The sequence below is a fragment of the Ammospiza caudacuta genome, chromosome 21 (assembly GCF_027887145.1).
Source record: "Ammospiza caudacuta isolate bAmmCau1 chromosome 21, bAmmCau1.pri, whole genome shotgun sequence".
NCBI classification, from domain to species: Eukaryota; Metazoa; Chordata; class Aves; order Passeriformes; family Passerellidae; genus Ammospiza; species Ammospiza caudacuta.
Window position 1 is genome coordinate 10,814,633 of NC_080613.1, and position 17,970 is coordinate 10,832,602.

At 60.6% G+C, this 17,970-nt stretch overlaps 2 protein-coding genes across 2 annotated transcripts; one reads left to right on the top strand and one right to left on the bottom strand.

The window, feature by feature from the left end:
- Nucleotides 1–1,537: 1,537 nt before the first annotated feature.
- LOC131566928 (ectonucleoside triphosphate diphosphohydrolase 8-like) lies at nt 1,538–9,488 on the top strand. The gene is made up of 9 exons (XM_058818391.1): nt 1,538–1,660; nt 2,658–2,775; nt 3,219–3,369; nt 4,218–4,377; nt 5,154–5,387; nt 6,894–7,163; nt 7,764–7,874; nt 8,725–8,862; nt 9,306–9,488. Exons 1-9 carry the CDS (start codon nt 1,538–1,540, stop codon nt 9,486–9,488), a joined length of 1,488 nt encoding a protein of 495 aa, XP_058674374.1.
- Nucleotides 9,489–10,477: 989 nt separating this feature from the next.
- LOC131566859 (ectonucleoside triphosphate diphosphohydrolase 8-like) lies at nt 10,478–17,173 on the bottom strand. Its single transcript, XM_058818297.1, has 10 exons — nt 17,051–17,173; nt 16,357–16,501; nt 15,595–15,712; nt 14,844–14,994; nt 14,404–14,563; nt 13,652–13,882; nt 12,897–13,157; nt 12,287–12,397; nt 11,891–12,028; nt 10,478–11,556 (listed from the first exon to the last, which is right to left on the bottom strand). Exons 2-10 carry the CDS (start codon nt 16,480–16,482, stop codon nt 11,347–11,349), a joined length of 1,506 nt encoding a protein of 501 aa, XP_058674280.1. The 5' UTR covers nt 16,483–16,501; nt 17,051–17,173; the 3' UTR covers nt 10,478–11,346.
- Nucleotides 17,174–17,970: the final 797 nt, after the last annotated feature.

Below are 17,970 nucleotides of genomic sequence, written 5' to 3' on the forward strand. Positions count from 1 at the left end.
TGCCGGGGTGACACTGCCAGGGTGTCACTGCCAGGGTGACACTGCCAGGGTGTCACTGCCAGGGTGACACTGCCAGGGTGACACTGCCACGGGGACATTACCAGGGTGACACTGCCAGGGTGACACTGCCACGGTGATACTGCCATGGTGACACTGCCATGGTGACCCAGCATGGTGACACTGCCGGGGTGTCACTGCCAGGGTGTCACTGCCCGGGTGACACGGCCATGGTGACACTGCCAGGCACACAGCAGCGCCTCTGCAGCCCAGCCATGGTGCTGGGCAGGGCCAGGGCCACAGAGCTCCCCGGCCCAGCCCTTCCCTGCCAGCCCTGCCCGTGGGGCTCAGCTGGGGCTGCTCTGGCCCTGCAGGCCCTGCCTCAGCCCGGGGCTCTTATCAGGGAGCTGCAGCAGCAGGAGGCAGCTCAGCCATGGGCCCAGGACAGCACATCCCTGCTGCCCAGCCCTTCCTGAGTCCTCCCCAGCCCCTCTGCTCTCCTCGGGCTCTGCAGGGCCCCCAGGAGCAGCACAAGGCTGGGACAAACCCAGGGAAGGGGAGGCCACAGCCCCAGCTGGGCCATGAGGGAGCCTTGGCCTGTCCCAAGGCCCTGCCCAGCCCGTGCTGCTGAGAGCCCTGGCAGGGCAATCCTCCCCTCTGATGGGAGCTTCCACCTCAGTGAGGTAAAACCCACAGTGACCTCCCACGCTGGGTGCTGCAAATACCACAGTCACCTCTTACAGACCTTGTAGAGAGCTTGGAATGGGAATGTGAAGGCTGAGGAGAGCAAAGAGAAAGCAGAACCAGGGGATGTGACAGCCCAGAGAAGCAGAGGGACAAGGGTTAAATGCGGTGATTTGTCCTTCATTCAAATGAGGAGGAGGAGGAAGCAACTGGCTGAAGATAAAGGCAATGCCAAACTGGGCCATGAATATACACCTGCAAGACAAACAGGAGAACAGATATTCAAGAGTTTCACCTATGGCTGATGAGTCCTCAGAGAAAATAACGGGGGAGAGATTTTCCAGCAGTATCCACTTTCAGAGGACATAAAGGCAAGTCCAGGCTGGGTTTGCTGCACTGGAGGAGCACAGAGAGACCCGAGGGACCCCCAGGGCACAGCCTGGTGAGCTGAGACAGGTGAGCTGCCCTTCCCAGCCCTGAAACCTGGGAAGGGCAGGGTGACACAGCAGCCTGCCTGCCCTGCTGCAGTGCCTCAGTGAGGGCTCTGCAGCTCCCTGTGCTCCCTTCTGCTCTGTGCAGGGCTCCTCTCACCCCTCCCAGGCCCAGGAGATTGTTGTGATCCCATCATGGCTCTGCCAGGCTGTGGGGCAACCAGCCCCTCTTTCCTCCAGCTCCCTGTATTTTATCCTCATAGTGCTTTTCCCAGGTAAAGATCTGATTATTCCCCAGGGTTGTCAGCGCATGGCTTGAGTCAGGGTCAGCTTTGGGAGTGGTCTCCTCACAGCTCTCACTGACACTGTTGCTCCCAGGTCCAGCCACATTTCTGCCTATCTGGGTTTTCAGGAACCTGCCCCCTATGCTGGCCAGGAAGAAATCCTTCACCAGTGCCATCATCGGGGCGCTGGTGGCACTCTCCATCATCGCCCTGGTTCTCAGCCTGGTGAGGGTTGAAGATGTGACGCTGCCTCCCACAGTCAAGGTGAGCCCAGAGCAGGTCCCTGAGCCCCTGGTGAGCCCAGAGCAGGTTCCTGAGCTCCTGGTGAGCCCAGAGCAGGTTCCTGAGCTCCTGGTGAGCCCAGAGCAGGTTCCTGAGCTCCTGGTGAGCCCAGAGAAGTCCCTGAGCCCCTGGTGAGCCCAGAGCAGGTTCCTGAGCTCCTGGTGAGCCCAGAGAAGTCCCTGAGCCCCTGGTGAGCCCAGTCCCCTGGGCAGGTGCTCTGAGCCAGCAGCTGCTCCATGGGGCTGGAGGGGCAGTGGGGGCAGGACCTGCCTGGCAGTAGCAGGGTGGGTTTGGTCCCCACTTCGAGGTGCAGGCAGAAGAAAGTCAAAGGGGAAGGCTCCTCTGGAGCCCATCCCCACTGTGCTGTGCCAGGTTTGGAGATTACCTTGGGGCAGTGCTCCCTGTGCTCTGCCAGGGCACCTCAGGGTGCCCCTTGTTCCTGCCAGCTCCCCCCAGTCCATCCCTACCCTCACACCATGGCACAACCATCCTGCCTCCCCCTGCCATGCCCTGGGCATGGCTTCCCACCCTGCTGAGAGGGCTGGCAGGGCTGTGGCTGGGGGAAAAGGCTTTATGGGCAGGGGCAGGGGGCTGAGTGCCCCTGGAGAGGCCCTGCCCAGGCTGGGCGCTGCCGTGGGCTCGCAGGGAGCCCCAGAGATGGGAGAGCTGCTGGCCCCAAGGTGGGGCCCATGAGGACACAAAAGGTATGTGAGCATGAAAGAAAATAAAACAATACAGCATGAGGAAACAACAGGAAATGTTTGTGTGGGTTGGCATTGCAGCACAGACCTCAGGAGAGGGAACGACAGTCCCTTGGTCACTGTGGGGGGCTGAGGCCACGGCACAGCTGATGGGTTCTGTGCTCAGACAGGGGTTTGGGGGAATCTTCTGGCCCCACTGCCCTGGCAGGGCCACAGTGGGGCCAGGGCCTGGTTGCTGCTGCTCCCCCAGCTTGATTGTGTGTGGATTTCCCTTGCAGTATGGGATGGTGTTTGATGCAGGCTCATCCCACACCTCTCTGTTCGTGTACCAGTGGGATTCAGACAAGGAGAACGACACTGGAGTGGTCAGCCAGACCCTGTCCTGTGATGTGCAGGGTCAGTATCCCCCTGCCATGGCTCTGTCCTGCCCTGCTCCATGCTGGCAGGGGTGGCCTGGCTGGACAGCCGTGTCCCTGGGCTGGCACTGGGGCACAGGGGAGCTCTGGCTGTGGCTGGGGGTCCCTCAGCACCGTGTGGTGCTCCTGCACTGAGGGGGCTGGATGTTGATGGTGAATCAGTTTTTGCTCCTCCACCTTGGAGTGCTTCCAGCTGCTGTCCTGGCTGGAGAAGGTGTCACCCAGAGTGACACTGCTGAAAGCAAGGGAGACACAGGAGAAGAATAGATGTGTGAGTCAGTCAGGTCTCAGGGGACCAGGGGACCCTGGAAAAGCACCTTTGTTGCTGAGAGGTGACAGCCCTCATTGCCCTGTGCCCTCCTGTTCCCACAACCCTGACCCAAGCCATTCCCATCTGCCTGTCCCATCCTGACTCTTTTTCAGGGCAAGGCATATCAAGCTATGCCAACAATCCCCCTGAAGCTGGCAATTCCCTAAGGGAGTGCTTGGATAAAGCCCTGCAGGTTATTCCTGCTGAGAAGCAGAGGGATGTCCCAGCTTATCTTGGAGCAACAGCTGGCATGAGGCTGCTGAGGTACTGCTGGGGCAGGGGTGGCAGCAGTGACAGAGCTGCAAACAGCCAGGACAGGGAGGAGAGGCAGCTTGGTGGGGACACAGGGAGGGCTGAACTGTCCTGAGCAATGTCTGTTGGGACACCCCAGGATGTTCCAGTTCTAAGCTAGAGATGTTTTTCACTGCTTTGTTTGCTCTTCATCATTCCTTAATAACAAGGGGGTTGGGGTGCCAGCTGATGTGCCACCTGCCCAGGTGGATAGGTGCTGGTGGGGCAGAGGTAGGAGGCAACAAAGTGCTGCAGGTCCTGTCCTCACCTTTCACCAGCCCACATTAGCTCTCTTCAAATGGCAGCCTTCATTTCATGGCCCTTGGTTTTATGGCTGCAGATTATTTCTGTGCTCTGGGTCATAGCCTGAAGGTTGCTCACTTCAGAGAGCAAGAACAGCCCTGAGACATCTTCCCCCCTGGGAGGGCTGAACCCAGCCTGAAACCTTCCTGAGAACCCCAGAGGTCAGCAACCAGCCTGGGCACAGCCAGGGGGTGATGCTCAAACCCAGCTCTGGCAGCACAACCCCCTCCAGCCTCAGCAGCCAGGCAGGGAAGGGTGACTGGGGAGGCTCTGGGTGACTGGGATCAGGCTACACTGCAGGGGAGGGGTTGCTGTTGCTCCTAGATTGGCAATGCCAAGCTGAGGCAGGTGGGATTCACCTCGGATGAGCAGCTCAGACAAGCCATGTGGCAAGAAACCCTTTCAGACAGACTGCTTGCTGCAAAACCTGGGAGTATGTGGAACTGGGAGAGAACCAGACTTTGTTTGTGTTTCCTGTTGTAGTTGGGTATGTGTCCTGTCCTTTGCATCCCTCCTAGGGAACAGAACAGCTCAGCAGCAGAGCAAGTCCTGGCTGAGGTTGCTAAAACCATGCAGGAGTACCCAGTGGCTTTCAAAGGGGCTCGGATCCTCACAGGAGAGGAGGAGGGGGCCTATGGCTGGATCACCATCAACTACCTGCTGGACTCCTTCACCAAGGTGGGAGAAGGGTGCAACACCCACTCCTTTGCTTGTAGAGCTTTTCTGATTTTCCTCAAGCTTTCTCAGTGCAGGAGAGGTCAGGGTTGGCAGCTTTTGGGAATGAGCCAAGGGAAGGAGACACATCCGCTGGTGGGCCCACAGTGAGTGAGGAGGGAGGACTCAGGAATGAGGGTGTCTGCTGAGAGCTCAGGGTGATCTCCACAGTGAGTGGACAGAGGGTCTCCCAGGGACTGGGAGATGAGTGCAGCACAGCTGGGCTCTGTGTCCCTGCCTGGGAAGCTCCATCTCCCTGCAGTGCTGGGAGACTCCAGCTGAAGGCAGCTCACACCAAAGCTCTGTCCCAGCCCTGCCACAGCTCAGTGCTGGGCTCCTGTGGGGGCTGTTGGAGGATTCTTGGATAGAAATCCTTCCTCCTGCCCCAGAGCCCTGCAGCCTCCTCGGCAAGGGCGAGTCCCCGAGCCTGTTGCCACCAGCCCTTTGGCCTGGGAGGGATGGTGACTCAGAGCCAGATGAGCCCACAGGTGAGGTCAGCAGCTACTGACCACCTGAGAGGGAGGGTCAGCTCCTGCTGACCACCTGAGAGGGAGGGTCAGCTCCTGCTGACCACCTGAGAGTTCCATCTCTGCCATGGCTCTGATCACTATCCCAGCTGCCTGGGCAGGGAGGGTGGAAGGGCTTACATGCAGAGGCCATTGAATTTAATAACAAAATCCTGTTGTCTTCAATGGGATGAGAATTCTGTTCTCCTCTTCCTCCCCTGGTCTCGTTGGCAGTACTCTCCTAAAGCGCACACCTGGCTCCGTCCGGAGGCAGCCAACATTTTTGGGGCGCTGGATCTTGGAGGAGCATCCACCCAAATCACCTTTATGCCTGAAGGTTCAGCCCTGAGCCAGAATGAAGGCTCTGAGCTGACCCTGTACGGGTACCGGTACAGGATCTACGCTCACAGCTACCTGTGCTACGGGCAGGACGAGATGCTGAAGCGGCTGGCCCAGGAATTGATTGTGGTGAGTGGCTGCTGAGCCCTGCAGTGTCACAATGCCAACAATGCCAAGCACACACCTGTTAATGCACAAAGTAAGGACAGGCAGGGCTCTTCTGGAGAGCCATCAGCAAGGACAGACTCCCTGGAGCATGGCAGGGCAGATGTGGAGAGGAGCACGGGTATAATGGAATCCCAGGCTGGTTTGGGTTGGAAGGGACTTTAAAGATCACCTTGTTCTGCCCCCTGCCATGGGCAGGGACACCTTCCACTACCCCAGGCTGCTCCAAGCCCCGTCCAGCCTGGCCTTGGACACTAACAGGGATGGGGAAAATGTCACAAGGGGTAGTTTGGGATCTTCTGACTTCACATGGGGTGTGCAGAAGTGCAGGACCAGGCTCTTCTCAGAGGTGCAAAGTGCCAGGGTAAGAGGCAAGGGGCACAAGCTGGAACATCTGAGTTTCCAACCAGACAAAGGGGAAAAGTTTCCCCCAATAGGAATGATCAGATACTGGAATAAGACCCAGAAATGCTGTAGAGTCATTGTCTCTGGAGATCCTCAGAACTTGATGGTCGAGGCTCTGAGCAGCCTGCTCTAGTTGGTCAGGCCTTAACAAGAGGGAGATCACAGGGAGCCTCCAGCTCCCCTGAATCTCAGCTACTCTGTGACCTCACAGCCTGAAAAATGTGAGCTGAAGACCTTTCTCAGGCCATCTTTTGGAAGGTCAGAGGTGAAGAGCATCTTTAAGGAGCTGCACCTCACCAGCAGAGCAGCCTTGGTGAGCCAGAAGAGTTTGCCCTTGCTGTATGGCCAGGAAAGTCCCATATGGGGACCCTGGATAGAGTTGGAGCTAGAAACAGAGCCGGTTTTAGAGTTTTAGCTGGTTTTAGTTTTAGCCTCCCTAAAGCTAGAGAGGGCTTTACATGTCCCCAAAGAGGACCTTGTGGCCAGGGTAGAGACATGCTGGGTGTTTGAAACTGGTCTGCCTCTGTGGGAGAGGGAATGAGATAAAGCAGAGTGAGAATTAGTGCTGGGCTCATGCTGGAACAGCCAGCAAGGCCAGGACTGAGGGACAGGAGGAATTGGGAATGCGGTGCCTGGGCTTTGGGGAGGTGCTGGCTGTGTGCACACACTGCCAGGAGGCTCTGGAGTGTTGTTATCTTGTTGTATTTCATATTTCTAGAGTCCCATACTGTCACAATCATATTTCTAAAGTCCCATACCTTTTCAGTGATATTTCTTGGGGGCAGTTCTTCACAGCACAGTCTTCTGCTTCTTCTTCTTGCTGCTGCTTCCTAGTCAGAACTCCTTCCAGGCTCTCCCTGACCAGCCAGCTCACCCCCTTTTATCCCAGTTATCTTCACCAGCCACAGCTGCAGCCCAATTAAGGACATGGCAGCTGCAGCCCATCAAGAACACCCGGGGCTAATCAGGGCAAGGCCTATACACAGATATTCAAATACAATACAGATATTTTACTAGGACTCCTACCATACCGGAGGAGCTGCAGCTGCTTTTTGCTGTCCGCAGGGGTCGTTCCCCAGCACCCGGGTCCTGCACCCCTGCTACCCCAAGGGCTACGAGGAGCCGGTGTCGCTGTCGTGGCTCCGCGCCAGCCCCTGCACGGGCAGTGACCCGCGCCTGGCCCCGGGGGACAGCGCGGTCACCCTGGAGGGCAGCGGCAACGCCAGCGCCTGCCTGGCAGCGCTCAGGAGCCTCCTCAACCTCTCGGCCTGCGGCCACAGCCAGGACTGCGCCTTGGACGGTGTCCCCCAGCCCCCGCTCCGGGGACACTTCATCGTAAGGCAAACCCGTCCCCCCTGCTCGGAAAGGCTCCCCCGGCGGGGGCTGTCCCCAACGCCCCTGGCACTGTCACCTACCTGCGGGACAGGGCGAGAGGCTCCCCAGGCACTGCTGGGTACTCTGGGCATTCATTGCTGCTGGGGCCTTTGCCGGCCACACCTCCAAACGGGACCGTGCTGGGAATCATCGAATCCCAGACTGGTTTGGGCTGGGAGGGATCTTCAAGCTCATCCTGAGCCCCAGCGGCTGCACTGGGCAGGGACAGCTCCCACTGTCCCAGGGTGCTCTGAGCCCTGTCCAACCGGGCCTTGGGCACTGCCAGGGATTTGTTAATAAAACAGGGCTTGTCCATAGGAGTTGAGACAGCAGCTTCAGGCAAGGCTCTGGCTGTGCTGGCTGTGCTGCTGTCACCAGCAGGCACCAACCCCCAGCCCAGCACCTGCTGGGACAGGGACAGGAACAGCAATGCCCTGGGACTACCTGGGCTGGGACAAACCCCGTGAAGGAAAATCCCACCTCCTGCTTCGGGCAGCTGCTGGGGGTGCCCCATGCAGCTCACCAGGGTTTCTGTCCCTGTTTCTGTCCCTTGCCTTGCAGGCCTTCTCTGCCTTCTACTACAACTTCAAATTCCTGAACCTGACGGAGGGGCAGCCGCTGGCCGCGGTCAGAGAGGCCATCGAGGGGTTCTGCAGCAGGAGCTGGCAGGATGTATGCTGGTCCTCAGCATGGAGCCACAGTGGGACATGCAGAAACAAAGGGCTCCTGGGGTGGGGGGAGGCAGTGGGGACCCGTCCAGGGCAAGGCTCTCTGGTTCTGAGCTGTGTCCTACACAGCAGAGCCACCCTGAGCTCTGTGTGCAGCTGGGACTGTCCTGCATCCACTCCTTGCTCATTCTTGCTCATTTCCCCTTGGGAAAAGGGCAGCCAGGGCAGGCAAGGGCAGCAAGCAGCCGGGCTTGGAGGTGGGGATGGGGATGGCGATGGAGGTGGGGATGGGATGCCATGGAGGATGGTGAGAACAGAGCCAGCTGGTGGTACTATGCCAGAGACAAGTCAAATCTTGGAATCATAGAATTCCAGACTGGTTTGGTTGGGAAGGCTCATCTTGTTCCACATCCCTGATGTGGGCAGGGACACCTTCCACTAGACCAGGCTGCTCTAAACCCATCCAATCTGGCCTTGAGCACTTGCAGGGATGGAGCAGCCACAGCTCCTCTGGGCAGTACATGGGGGTGGATAAGCCCAGAAATGTGCCAGCAGCACCATGGGACAGGGAGCAGGAGCTCCTTGCATGAAGAGGCTGAGATGGAGAATCTGGGGCAGGAGGAGCTACAGTAAGGTACAATATGTGCCTCTGTTTCTGTTTGGAGTGTAAATCCTCCCCAAAGGAGTTGCTCTGCACAGAGAGGTTCAAAATCACTGCCTAGCCCAGGAGTCTCTTCCTGGATGCTCGTGACTGTGGGGCCACTGCTGCTCATGCAGCACATTTCAGGGCTTTGTCTCTGCTCAGAAAGTGCCTGTCAATAACTCCCCTTCACCCCAAATATTCCCCACCCCAGCTCTCTTCCAGCTACCCCACAGAGAGCCCCAAGCGGCTGCCCAGGTACTGCGCCAACGCCAACTACATCCTCACCCTCCTGCTCGACGCCTACAAGTTCAACGAGAGCAGCTGGAGCAACATCTGCTTCCAGATGAAGGTGGGCACTGCTCCCAGCCCCTGAGGGGGAGCAGAGGTGGTCCTGGGGGAGAACCAGCCCCACATTGGGGTGCTGGGGGAGAACCAGCCCATGTTGGGGTCCTGAGGGAGAACCAGCCCTTGTTGGGGTGCTGGGGACAGCCAGACCCTGTGTGGGGGTGCTGGGGAGAGCCAGCTCTCACATTGGGCTGCTGAGAGGGAGCCAGCCCCGTGCTGGGGTCCTGGGAGGGAGCAAGCCCTCGTTTTGGGGTGCTGTGGAGGAGCCAGCCCCTGTGTGGGGGTGCTGGGGAGAACCAGCTCCATGCTTGGGTGTCCTGGGGAGCAGTGGTGCAGAGAGCCCTGCCTGCCCCCCATGGCACTGCTGTGGGCTGAGCAGGATGGGTGGGTGGCCCTGGGCCAGCAGTGTCTCCCCTGCAGGGCTGACCTGTCCCCTCTCTCTGGCAGGCCGGGGGTGCTGACGTGGGCTGGACGCTGGGGTACATGCTGAACCTCACCAACATGGTCCCAGCCGAGGCTCCAGCCAGGCTGAAGGGCCACAGCTCGTCCCTGTGGGCTGCAGCCATCGCCTTCATCATCCTCACGCTCGTCCTGGGGCTTGCTGCCCTGCTCCTGCAGCTGTGGGTGTAGAGCCTGGCCGTGTTTGGGAGCCCAGCAGGGACAGGCTGGGGCTGCAGGGCCGTGCTGGAGTCCCCCTGCTCCTGCCTGCATCCCTGGAGCCAGCACTGGGTCTGTGCTGTGAGCAGTCACCTCCACAGCTCCAGAGAACTGGGGGCTGCTTTTCCGTGGGCCTGGCCCCCAACATGCAGACAGGCACTCTGAGGTTTCCAGAGGAGCTCCACTCCCATGGAGACACAATGGGATCAGCCTGCAGAAGCCTCAGCTGAGCCTGCGTGCCTGCTGTCAGTGCTCTGTGTGTCACAGACATGGCTCCATCCCACCCCTGGGGCTGTGGAGGGCCAGCCTGGCCGTGGGACAGTGCCCTGGTGCCAGCTTGGTGGGGCATGGGGCAGGACCTGGGGACAGGGTTCTCCATGCAATGCCAGCTCTGAGCGTGGCCACCAAGAGCCAGCGGGTCCCTGCCGGCTCCGCCAGCCTGAGGGTGCTCTGTGGGACCCCAGCTGGCCCTGGGCAGCGTCTGTGCCTGGGGCTTTCCTGGAGATGGTCTTGGAGAAAGAACACTGAGCACCCACAGTCAGAAGCGTGGTCCAGGCCCCTCCAGAGTCCATCTCATCATCTCATCACCGTGCTATGGCATGTCATGTCATCATCACATCTCACCACCCATCTCATCCTCTTCCTTTTCTCCTGGAATAAAGGGATTGATGTTCCTCAGTGCCTCCCTGCAGACAGCACTGTCCCACCAGCAGAAGGCCTGGACCCCGTGGGTGTCAGGATGAGGCTCCAGCAGGCTGTGAGTCCTGCCCTGCCCATGGCCTTTGCCTTTGGTTCTGCTCGTTTTTAGCTGCTCTGTGGATGATTCACGCTGTTGTTTGCGTTCCCACAGTGAGCAGCAGACCTTTGGTGTCCCTGTGGAACACTGGGCACCTCACAGCTCTCGTCACACAAACAAACAAATAAATAAAAGGCAGCACATGGGGAAATGCCTGCTACTCTGCTTCCAAATCGTTGTGATTTTATTTTATTACTTCTGTCTCCCAGGTAAGGGCTGGTGACGACAGAGACTCGGGTGAGGCAGTGAATCTATGGGAGGTGTCCCTGCAGTGTGCTGGACTTTGGAGTGGAGCCAACAGGGCACAAGGACAGGCCTTTCCTTCTCTGAGGAGGTGTCTCACCTCACCCATCACTTGGCTGCCAACAGGACTCCCCAAAAATGTACGGGGGCCCTGGAAGCTGCCTCTGCCATGTCCCAGCAGTGTTCCCAAGTCACCCCGTGTTGGGAAGGGAGGATGAGCCATGGGGCACAGGGTGCAGCTGGACTGGAGAGGAACCTCATTGCAGGAGAGGAAGCAGACCTGTGCCATCCCCCCTCACAGGGCTTCCCAGCCCTAGGCAGAGCCCTGTTTCACAGCTGTGAGGAGGGTGTTTCACAGCTGTGAGGAGGGTGTTGCACAGCTGTGGGGAGGGTGTTTTACAGCTGTGGGGAGGGTGTTTGTTTTACAGCTGTGGGGAGGGTGTTTCACAGCTGTGAGGAGGGTGTTTGTTTTACAGCTGTGAGGACGGTGTTTGTTTCACAGCTGTGGGGAGGGTGTTGCACGGCTGTGAGGAGGGTGTTTGTTTCAGAGCTGTGAGGAGGGTGTTGCACGGCTGTGAGGAGGGTGTTTGTTTCACAGCTGTGAGGAGGGTGTTGCATGGCTGTGAGGAGGGTGTTTCACCAGCTGTGCCAGCTCCAGCTCACCAGGCCAGGACTCGGGACCCCCAGGACAAGCCCGTGGCCCCTGGGCACACAGGGGGGATTCCCAGGAAGCAGCTCCCTACAGAGGAGTGGCAGCAGGACCCGGCCTGGCAGCGTCTGGAGGCAGTGCTGTTACAGCTGCTCGTAGCCCGAGGAGTTTCTGTGGCAGCACGTGGCTGTGAGCAGGCAGAAGATGAGGATGAGCATGATGGCCAGCAGAAGGGTGGCTGCTATCCAGATGCTTCTCGGGAGCTCTGTGACTGCTCTGGGAGGATCTGAGGGGATCAGGTTGGTGAGATTGAGCATGTAGCCCAGAGTCCAGCCCACATCTGTGTTAGCAACCTGTGCAGACAGACAGGGAAGAGGGATGGGAAAGGCTGCAAAGTACCAGGCAAACCAGAGAAGAGCCTGCACCCCCAGGACCTGCTCCCCAACCACCATTTCTGTGCCCAGCTTGGGCTGCAGGGGCCCCAGCAGTGACATGCACTGGGGGAGAGCACAAAGGGCCAGGCCAGATGTGCCAGCAGCTGTGTGAGTGTATCTCAAGAGCTGCCCTGGGTATGGGCAGCGGGGCTGTGCTGCCCTGGCATCCCCCATCCCCAGCAGCAGCAGGGGGGACACAAGGCACTTCATGGCACAAAGTGTGGAAGCTGGGGGCTGCTGGACACTCTCCTACCTGCTGGATGAAGTGGATGCTGGGCCATGTTGTGATGTTGAATTTGTAGCCTTGCAGGAGGAGGGTGAGGATGTAGGAGCTGGCTGCACAGGCGTCACGGAGCTGGGTCCTGCTCGCCGTGGGGAACAGCTCCTGCACCTGCAGAGGTGGGAGAACAGGGGGAGGCTGGACCCAGAGCAGTGCTGGATGTGCCCACGCTGGGGAGCAGCCCCTCAGTGCAGCTGGGAGCAAAGAGACCCCGGGGAGCAGCAGGCTGCTCTCCCATCTCTCTCCAGGTGCACAGACCTTTGTGCTCCTCCTGGCTCTCTGCAGCTGAGCACAGCAGAGGAGGGGCTGGGGATGAGCCTTGAGGATGCCCAGTGCCCAGGTGAAACACACTCCTGGGCAGAATCTCACCTGCTTCCAGCTGCTGTTGCATATCTGCCTGATGGTGGCATTGACCAAGCTCAGGGACTGCCCTCCTGTCAGGTTCAGAAAGTGAAGGCTGTGATAAAACCCTGAGAAGGCCTGTGGGTGGCAAGACCAAAGGTGACAGGTTATTGAAGCACTCAGGGCACTGATGCCACCCACACCTAAGCAGGGGTCCCTGCAAGGCCCCGCTCACACTGCAAGGAGCTGGGAGTGACCCGGGGGGAGGGAGTTGGGAATGCTGCCCACACAGACAGGGAATGGCACTGGGAGAACAGAGGTCTGGGGCTGCCTGGCACACAGGTCAGCACCGCCCTGATGGTCTGCCAGAAAGTCTCAGAGCTGGCCCACAACCCAGGGGATGTTCTTGCACTCTGAGCTGGCTCACACAGTGTCCCTCAGACAAGGCCTTCCCGTGTCCCTCAGGAATGCTGGCACGTGGCAGGAGGCAGAAGCCACCTCTGAGCACACAAGAGGTTTGCAGATAGAGCCAGCTCCGAGGGTCCCTCTCTCCCCAGCCCGTTCCACAATCAGTGGCAGAGGAGACACCCAGGCCCTGCCTTCACCCTCCCCCAGGCAGGGCACGGAGGCTGCTTACCAAGAACTGTCCCCGCACGGGGGGCTGATAGACCCCGTTGAAGCCGCACGGCCCCTGCGCCCCGCAGCTGAAGTTGAAGAGTCTCCGCACGGCCGTGTCACACGCGGCTGGGTCCCCTGTCCCCGTCACCGTGAGGACAAGGCCAGGGCTGGCTGAGCTGGGCGCACGCACACAGGGGCTGTCGTAGAGCTCTGCCACGGTGATGTTCTCCTGGTACCCCTGGGGGTAGCAGGGGTGCTTGATCTGGCTACTCGAGCTGGCCTGGAGAGAGATGGAGCCATTAATGGGGCTGCAGTGCCACTGAGACCTTCCCACAGCCCATCCCAAAAAGCAGGACTACACCCCAGGAGGACTGGATGCACCCCACCTGGGAACTCCCTGAGCAGCCCTGGCTCCTGCAGCGCTGGGCTCTGCCTCTGCCCCCGGGCAGCAGTGCAGGGACTGTGCTGGGAAACCTCTCTCTGGGCAGGAATGGAGCAAGGCCAAGAGCATGGTGACAGCAGAAAAACTACACATACAGCTGGGCTGGGGGAATTACAAAAAATGCCACCGCACGTCAAGATGTGGGGAGAAGGGAGCCCTGGCTGGCAACCACCACCACCTTCCACCCAAATGAGGCAATTTTTTGCTTCCCTAGATAAAACCCAAGCCTCTGCCAATTCCCAGCTCTTGGCCCACAGGCACGCCCAGCGCTGCAGGGGGAGATGTGCCACGGCACTGGGAGATGGCTGAGCAGCCCCCGTGCCCCGTGGCACCTGGTGCAGAGCTGCCAGCAGCATCTTCAGGGCCTGGCTCTGCCCGTAGCACAGGTAGCTGTGGCTGTACAGGGAGTAGTTGGTGCCGTAGAGCCGGAAGAACACGGACGTGTTCCTGTCCTCCACGGGGACCCCGGGCTGGAAGGTGATCTGCGTCGAGGCACCGCCGAGGTCCAGAGCTCCCAGAACCTCAGTGTCCTGGGGATGTTCCCATTTCTCTGCAAACGAGAACTGGCCCAACACACAGCAAGGCTTAGGCTGAACTGCAGCACTCACACGCACACTCCCTTCCCGCAAGGGCTTGGGGGCCCCAGGGGCACCTTCAACCTGCTCCTGGCTCCCTGATTTATCCCTGCCTGCCCACATCCTCCTCAACCCACGGACACTTCCACGGAGCACTCAGGTGTGGCCTCTTGGCTGCTGCACATCTGCTGGGATCCAGACACTTGGAGCAGAGAAAAAGGAACCCTGTACCCTGGAGGCCGATCCCGCTGCCAGATCCCTGGGACCCCCAAATCCACCCCTGTGTGTCAGCACACGAGAGCACAGGGCCAGGCTGAGCTGGACACAAAGATCCTGTTAATCCCATTAATGAGGTGGAATCTGCAGCCCACAACCACAGGGAACCTTTGGCTGCCTGACCAGTGCCCCAAAGCTCCATTCCTCCCTCCTCTGCAGGTAAGGAAAGCTGCTGCAGCTCAGACAGGGACGTTCTCTCCACTGGCCCTGCCCTGCCCTCTCCCCAGCTGCACCTTGACCAGTGTCTCCAGCAGGTAGTTGACAGTGATCCAGCCAAAGGAGCCCTCCTCGCTGCCCGTCAGGATCCAGGCTCCGCGGAAATCCACAGGGTACTCCCCAATGGCCTTGGACACCTCGGCCAAGACCTGCTCGGCCTTGCTGCTGTTCTCCTCCCTGCCAGCAAAGGCACAAACACCTCAGGTGCTGCACGCCCTGCCTGGCAGCTCTGGCAGCCGGGCTGGCACTGAGAGGCCGCCGTGCCCTGCCAAGGAGCTGCTCCCGACATCTCTCCAGCACCGCCAGCGGCTCTCCCGGACACGCCGTGGCACCGCGGGCAGGGCTGCTCTGCCCATGCCCACGGCCTGGCCGGGCAGCACCCCCGTGCCCCGGCCCCTGTGCCCCGGTGCCAGCCCCGGCTCCGGCGCCGAGCGGGAAGGGCGGGAGGTGCCGGTACCTCAGCAGCCGCATGCCGGCCGTGGCCCCCAGGTACGTGGGGGTCTCCCGCTGCTGCTCGGCCGGGACGATCTTCATGGCCCTGTCCAGGCAAGGCTTCAGGCTGGCGCCAGCCCCCGCGGGGTTGTCTGCGTAGCTGGAGATGCCGGGTCCTGTCACAGGGAACCGGTGATGGAGAGAGCCCAGCGCCACCCCGCAGGGACGGCACAGCAGGGGACATGTTCAGACACACTCAGGTGTCCCAGCCATAGCGCCTGCCCAGCTCGATTTGGAGCTGCAGATACCAGAATGCAAACTGCTCCCCCAGGAGCTGGCAGGTCCCACCTGAGTGGAGACAGGGGATTGCTCAGGGAGTTGTGCAGTGCTTTGGGGACGTCCTGTGGGCACACGAAGCTGGACATAATGAAAGAAGGTGTGAACAGATGTTGTAAGAAGAGCCAAGGAAACTGAGGCAGGGGAGAAGGAGGAACGGGCACATCCGGCATCCCAAGCTGTGAGGTGATGCACATCTGGAAAGCACTGGCTGCAGGATCTGAGCTAAGTGGGGGACAATTCCTCGCCCACCTTTGCACCTCCCAGTGACTCTATGGCTCCCCCAGGTGCAGACGATCCCGACACTTTCCTATGACTCCTCTCAGGGCAATCTCCCTTCAGCCCAGAGCAGGCTGAAAGGGATCAGTGATGGTGCTGTGAGGGTTTGGGACAGCGCTCCAGGAGGCTGTGAGAGAGGGAGGGTAGAGCCCAGCACTCACCGGACACAGAGCAGGCCTCCACCTGGGACACGATGCCCGTGCCGTTCTCCTTGTCCGTGCGCCACCGGTAGATGTAGAGGGATGTGTGTGTGGAGCCAGCGTCAAACACCAGGCCGTGCTGGGGAGCAGAGGGGACACGGGCTCACAGCTGGCCCGGGGCTGCACCAAGTGCCACGGGGGTTTCTGAGAGCTTCTGCTCCTGCTTCCCCTGTAGGACCACGAGCAGCAGAGGTCTGCACATCACCCTCCCTTCAGCAGCCCTGCTCCACCTCTAACAGCCCCGGGTTCGCCGCTCCAGCGAGTCCCAGCCCAGGAAGGACGCGCAGGTCAGCGGGGTGAGTCGCAGAGCAGGGAGGCACCCAGGCATGGCCCAAAGCTCAGGCTGTTCCCAGGCCTTTAGCAAATCTGACAAAACCTGGCATTTTTTAGCAGACCAGCCGCAGAAAGCAGTAGGGAAGAGAGGTGAGAGCCCAACAGGTGGTCTGGATGTCTGAAAACAGGGAAGAGAGTGACTGGGGTGGCAGATTGAGCAGCTGTGGAGAGGAGGCTGCACTTCTCTCTCCCACCTTTACCAAGCAGCCAGGACTGTGGTTTGGGGGAGGCTGATCTGCCCAGTGCCACCTTGATGAGGCTGAGTCCTGAAAACTGGGCTGATCATGGGGAAACTTGCAAGCTGAGAGGAAGGCAGGGCTGATGGAAGAATTCGAGATAGAAAGGGTTGGTGGGATTCGCAGGCTCCCTCAGGTCTCACTGGACACCTACTTTGATTCTGGTAGGAAGGACAGCATCCTTTGCCGGGAGCAGGACCAGGACGAAGACGACCACGGTCAGCAGGGCCAGCACGGCCGCCCAGCCGCAGCCCACCGCCCTGAGCAGGCGCGGCGACATCGATGGGCTCTGGGGAGGTCTGCAGGGAGGGATGGATTGGGGAGGGGTCACTGGCGAGGGATGGTCTTTGGGAGGTTTTGCGGGGAGGCGTGGTCTCTAGGAGGAGGGTCTGCAGAGAGGGACTGTGGGCAGGGGCGGCTTTTGGGCGGAGGGTGTGTGGGGAGGGAGCAGGGTTTGGGGGGAGGGATGGTCTTTGGGAGCAGGGTTTGGGGGGAGGGATGGTCTTTGGGAGGCGGGTCTGTGGGGCGGGGTGGGCTTTGGGCGGAGGATGGGCGTGAGGGATACTCATTGGGAGGATCTTTGGGAAGGGGGACTGGGGATCTTTGGGAAGGTCTGCGAGGAGGAAGGGACTTTGCCCGAGGAGCCCCAAGCCGCCTGTCTCTGCCCCGAGCCTCCAACCTCTCCGGGGATCCCCTTCTCCCTGTAGTTCGTGGTCCCCCCCACCTCCTAAGTGACTCCCTGGGACCCGAGCTGGGCGAATGGGGACACCATGAACTTGTCTGGCCCCGAGTCGCCGGGAAGGGGCAGGGGCGAAGCTCCCGCCTGCCGCGGTCCGACCGTCCCGTACCTGTGCCCGGAGCCCTCTCCGTCCCTCGGTGGGGCGGCGATCGGGGCACAGCCCGCTCCCCGCCGGCCCCGGGCCCACGCCGCCCCGGCGGAGCAGAGCGAAGCGAAAGCAAAGCTGAGCCGCTCTCGGACGTCCGGGTCCGGCCCCGGCCGGGGCGGGCTCTGGGCGCTGCCGCGGGCGGAAAGAGCGGAGAGCTCGGGGCTGTGGCTGCCCGCACCGGACACCGGCCCCGGCCTGCCTGTCCCTGCCCGCCTGGTCCCTCTGGCTGTCCCTCTGCCTGCTCCCTGCCTGTTCTTCTGCCTGTCCTCCTGCCTGTCCCTCCCTATCCCTCTGCCTGCTCCAGGCCTGTTCTGCCTGCTCCCTGCCTGGTTCCACCCTGTCCCTCTGCCTGCTCCCTGCCTGTCCCTGCCTGTCCTTCTGCCTGCTCCCTGCCTGACCCTCTGCCTGCCTGGTTCCTCCCTGTCCCTCTCCCTGTCCTTCGCCCTCCTCCCTGCCTGCCCTTCTGCCTCCTCTCTCCCTGTCCCTCTGCCTGCTCCCTGCCTGTACCCCTGGCTTTGCCCTGCCTGTCCCTCTGCCTGTCCCCTCCTTGTACCCTGCCTCTCCCTCCCTTACTCTGCCTCCCCCCTGCCTGCACCACGCTCCCGCACTCTGCCTGTCCCCTGCCCGCTCCCTGCCCGCACTGTCCCAAAGCCACGGGACTCTGGCCATGGACAGCTGCTGGCCATGGGGACAGACCGGACCCTGGCAGTGGGGGTGGCTCCCTAACCGTGGGGACAGCTCGGTGCCTGCCCGTGGGGATGGATCCCACGTGGACGGCTGTGGGTATGGACCCCATGTAGATGGCTGTGGGTATGGACCCCACGTGGATGGCTGTGGGGACAGGCCCTTCCTGTTTCTGTCCCGAGCCCCGCTGCCAGCCT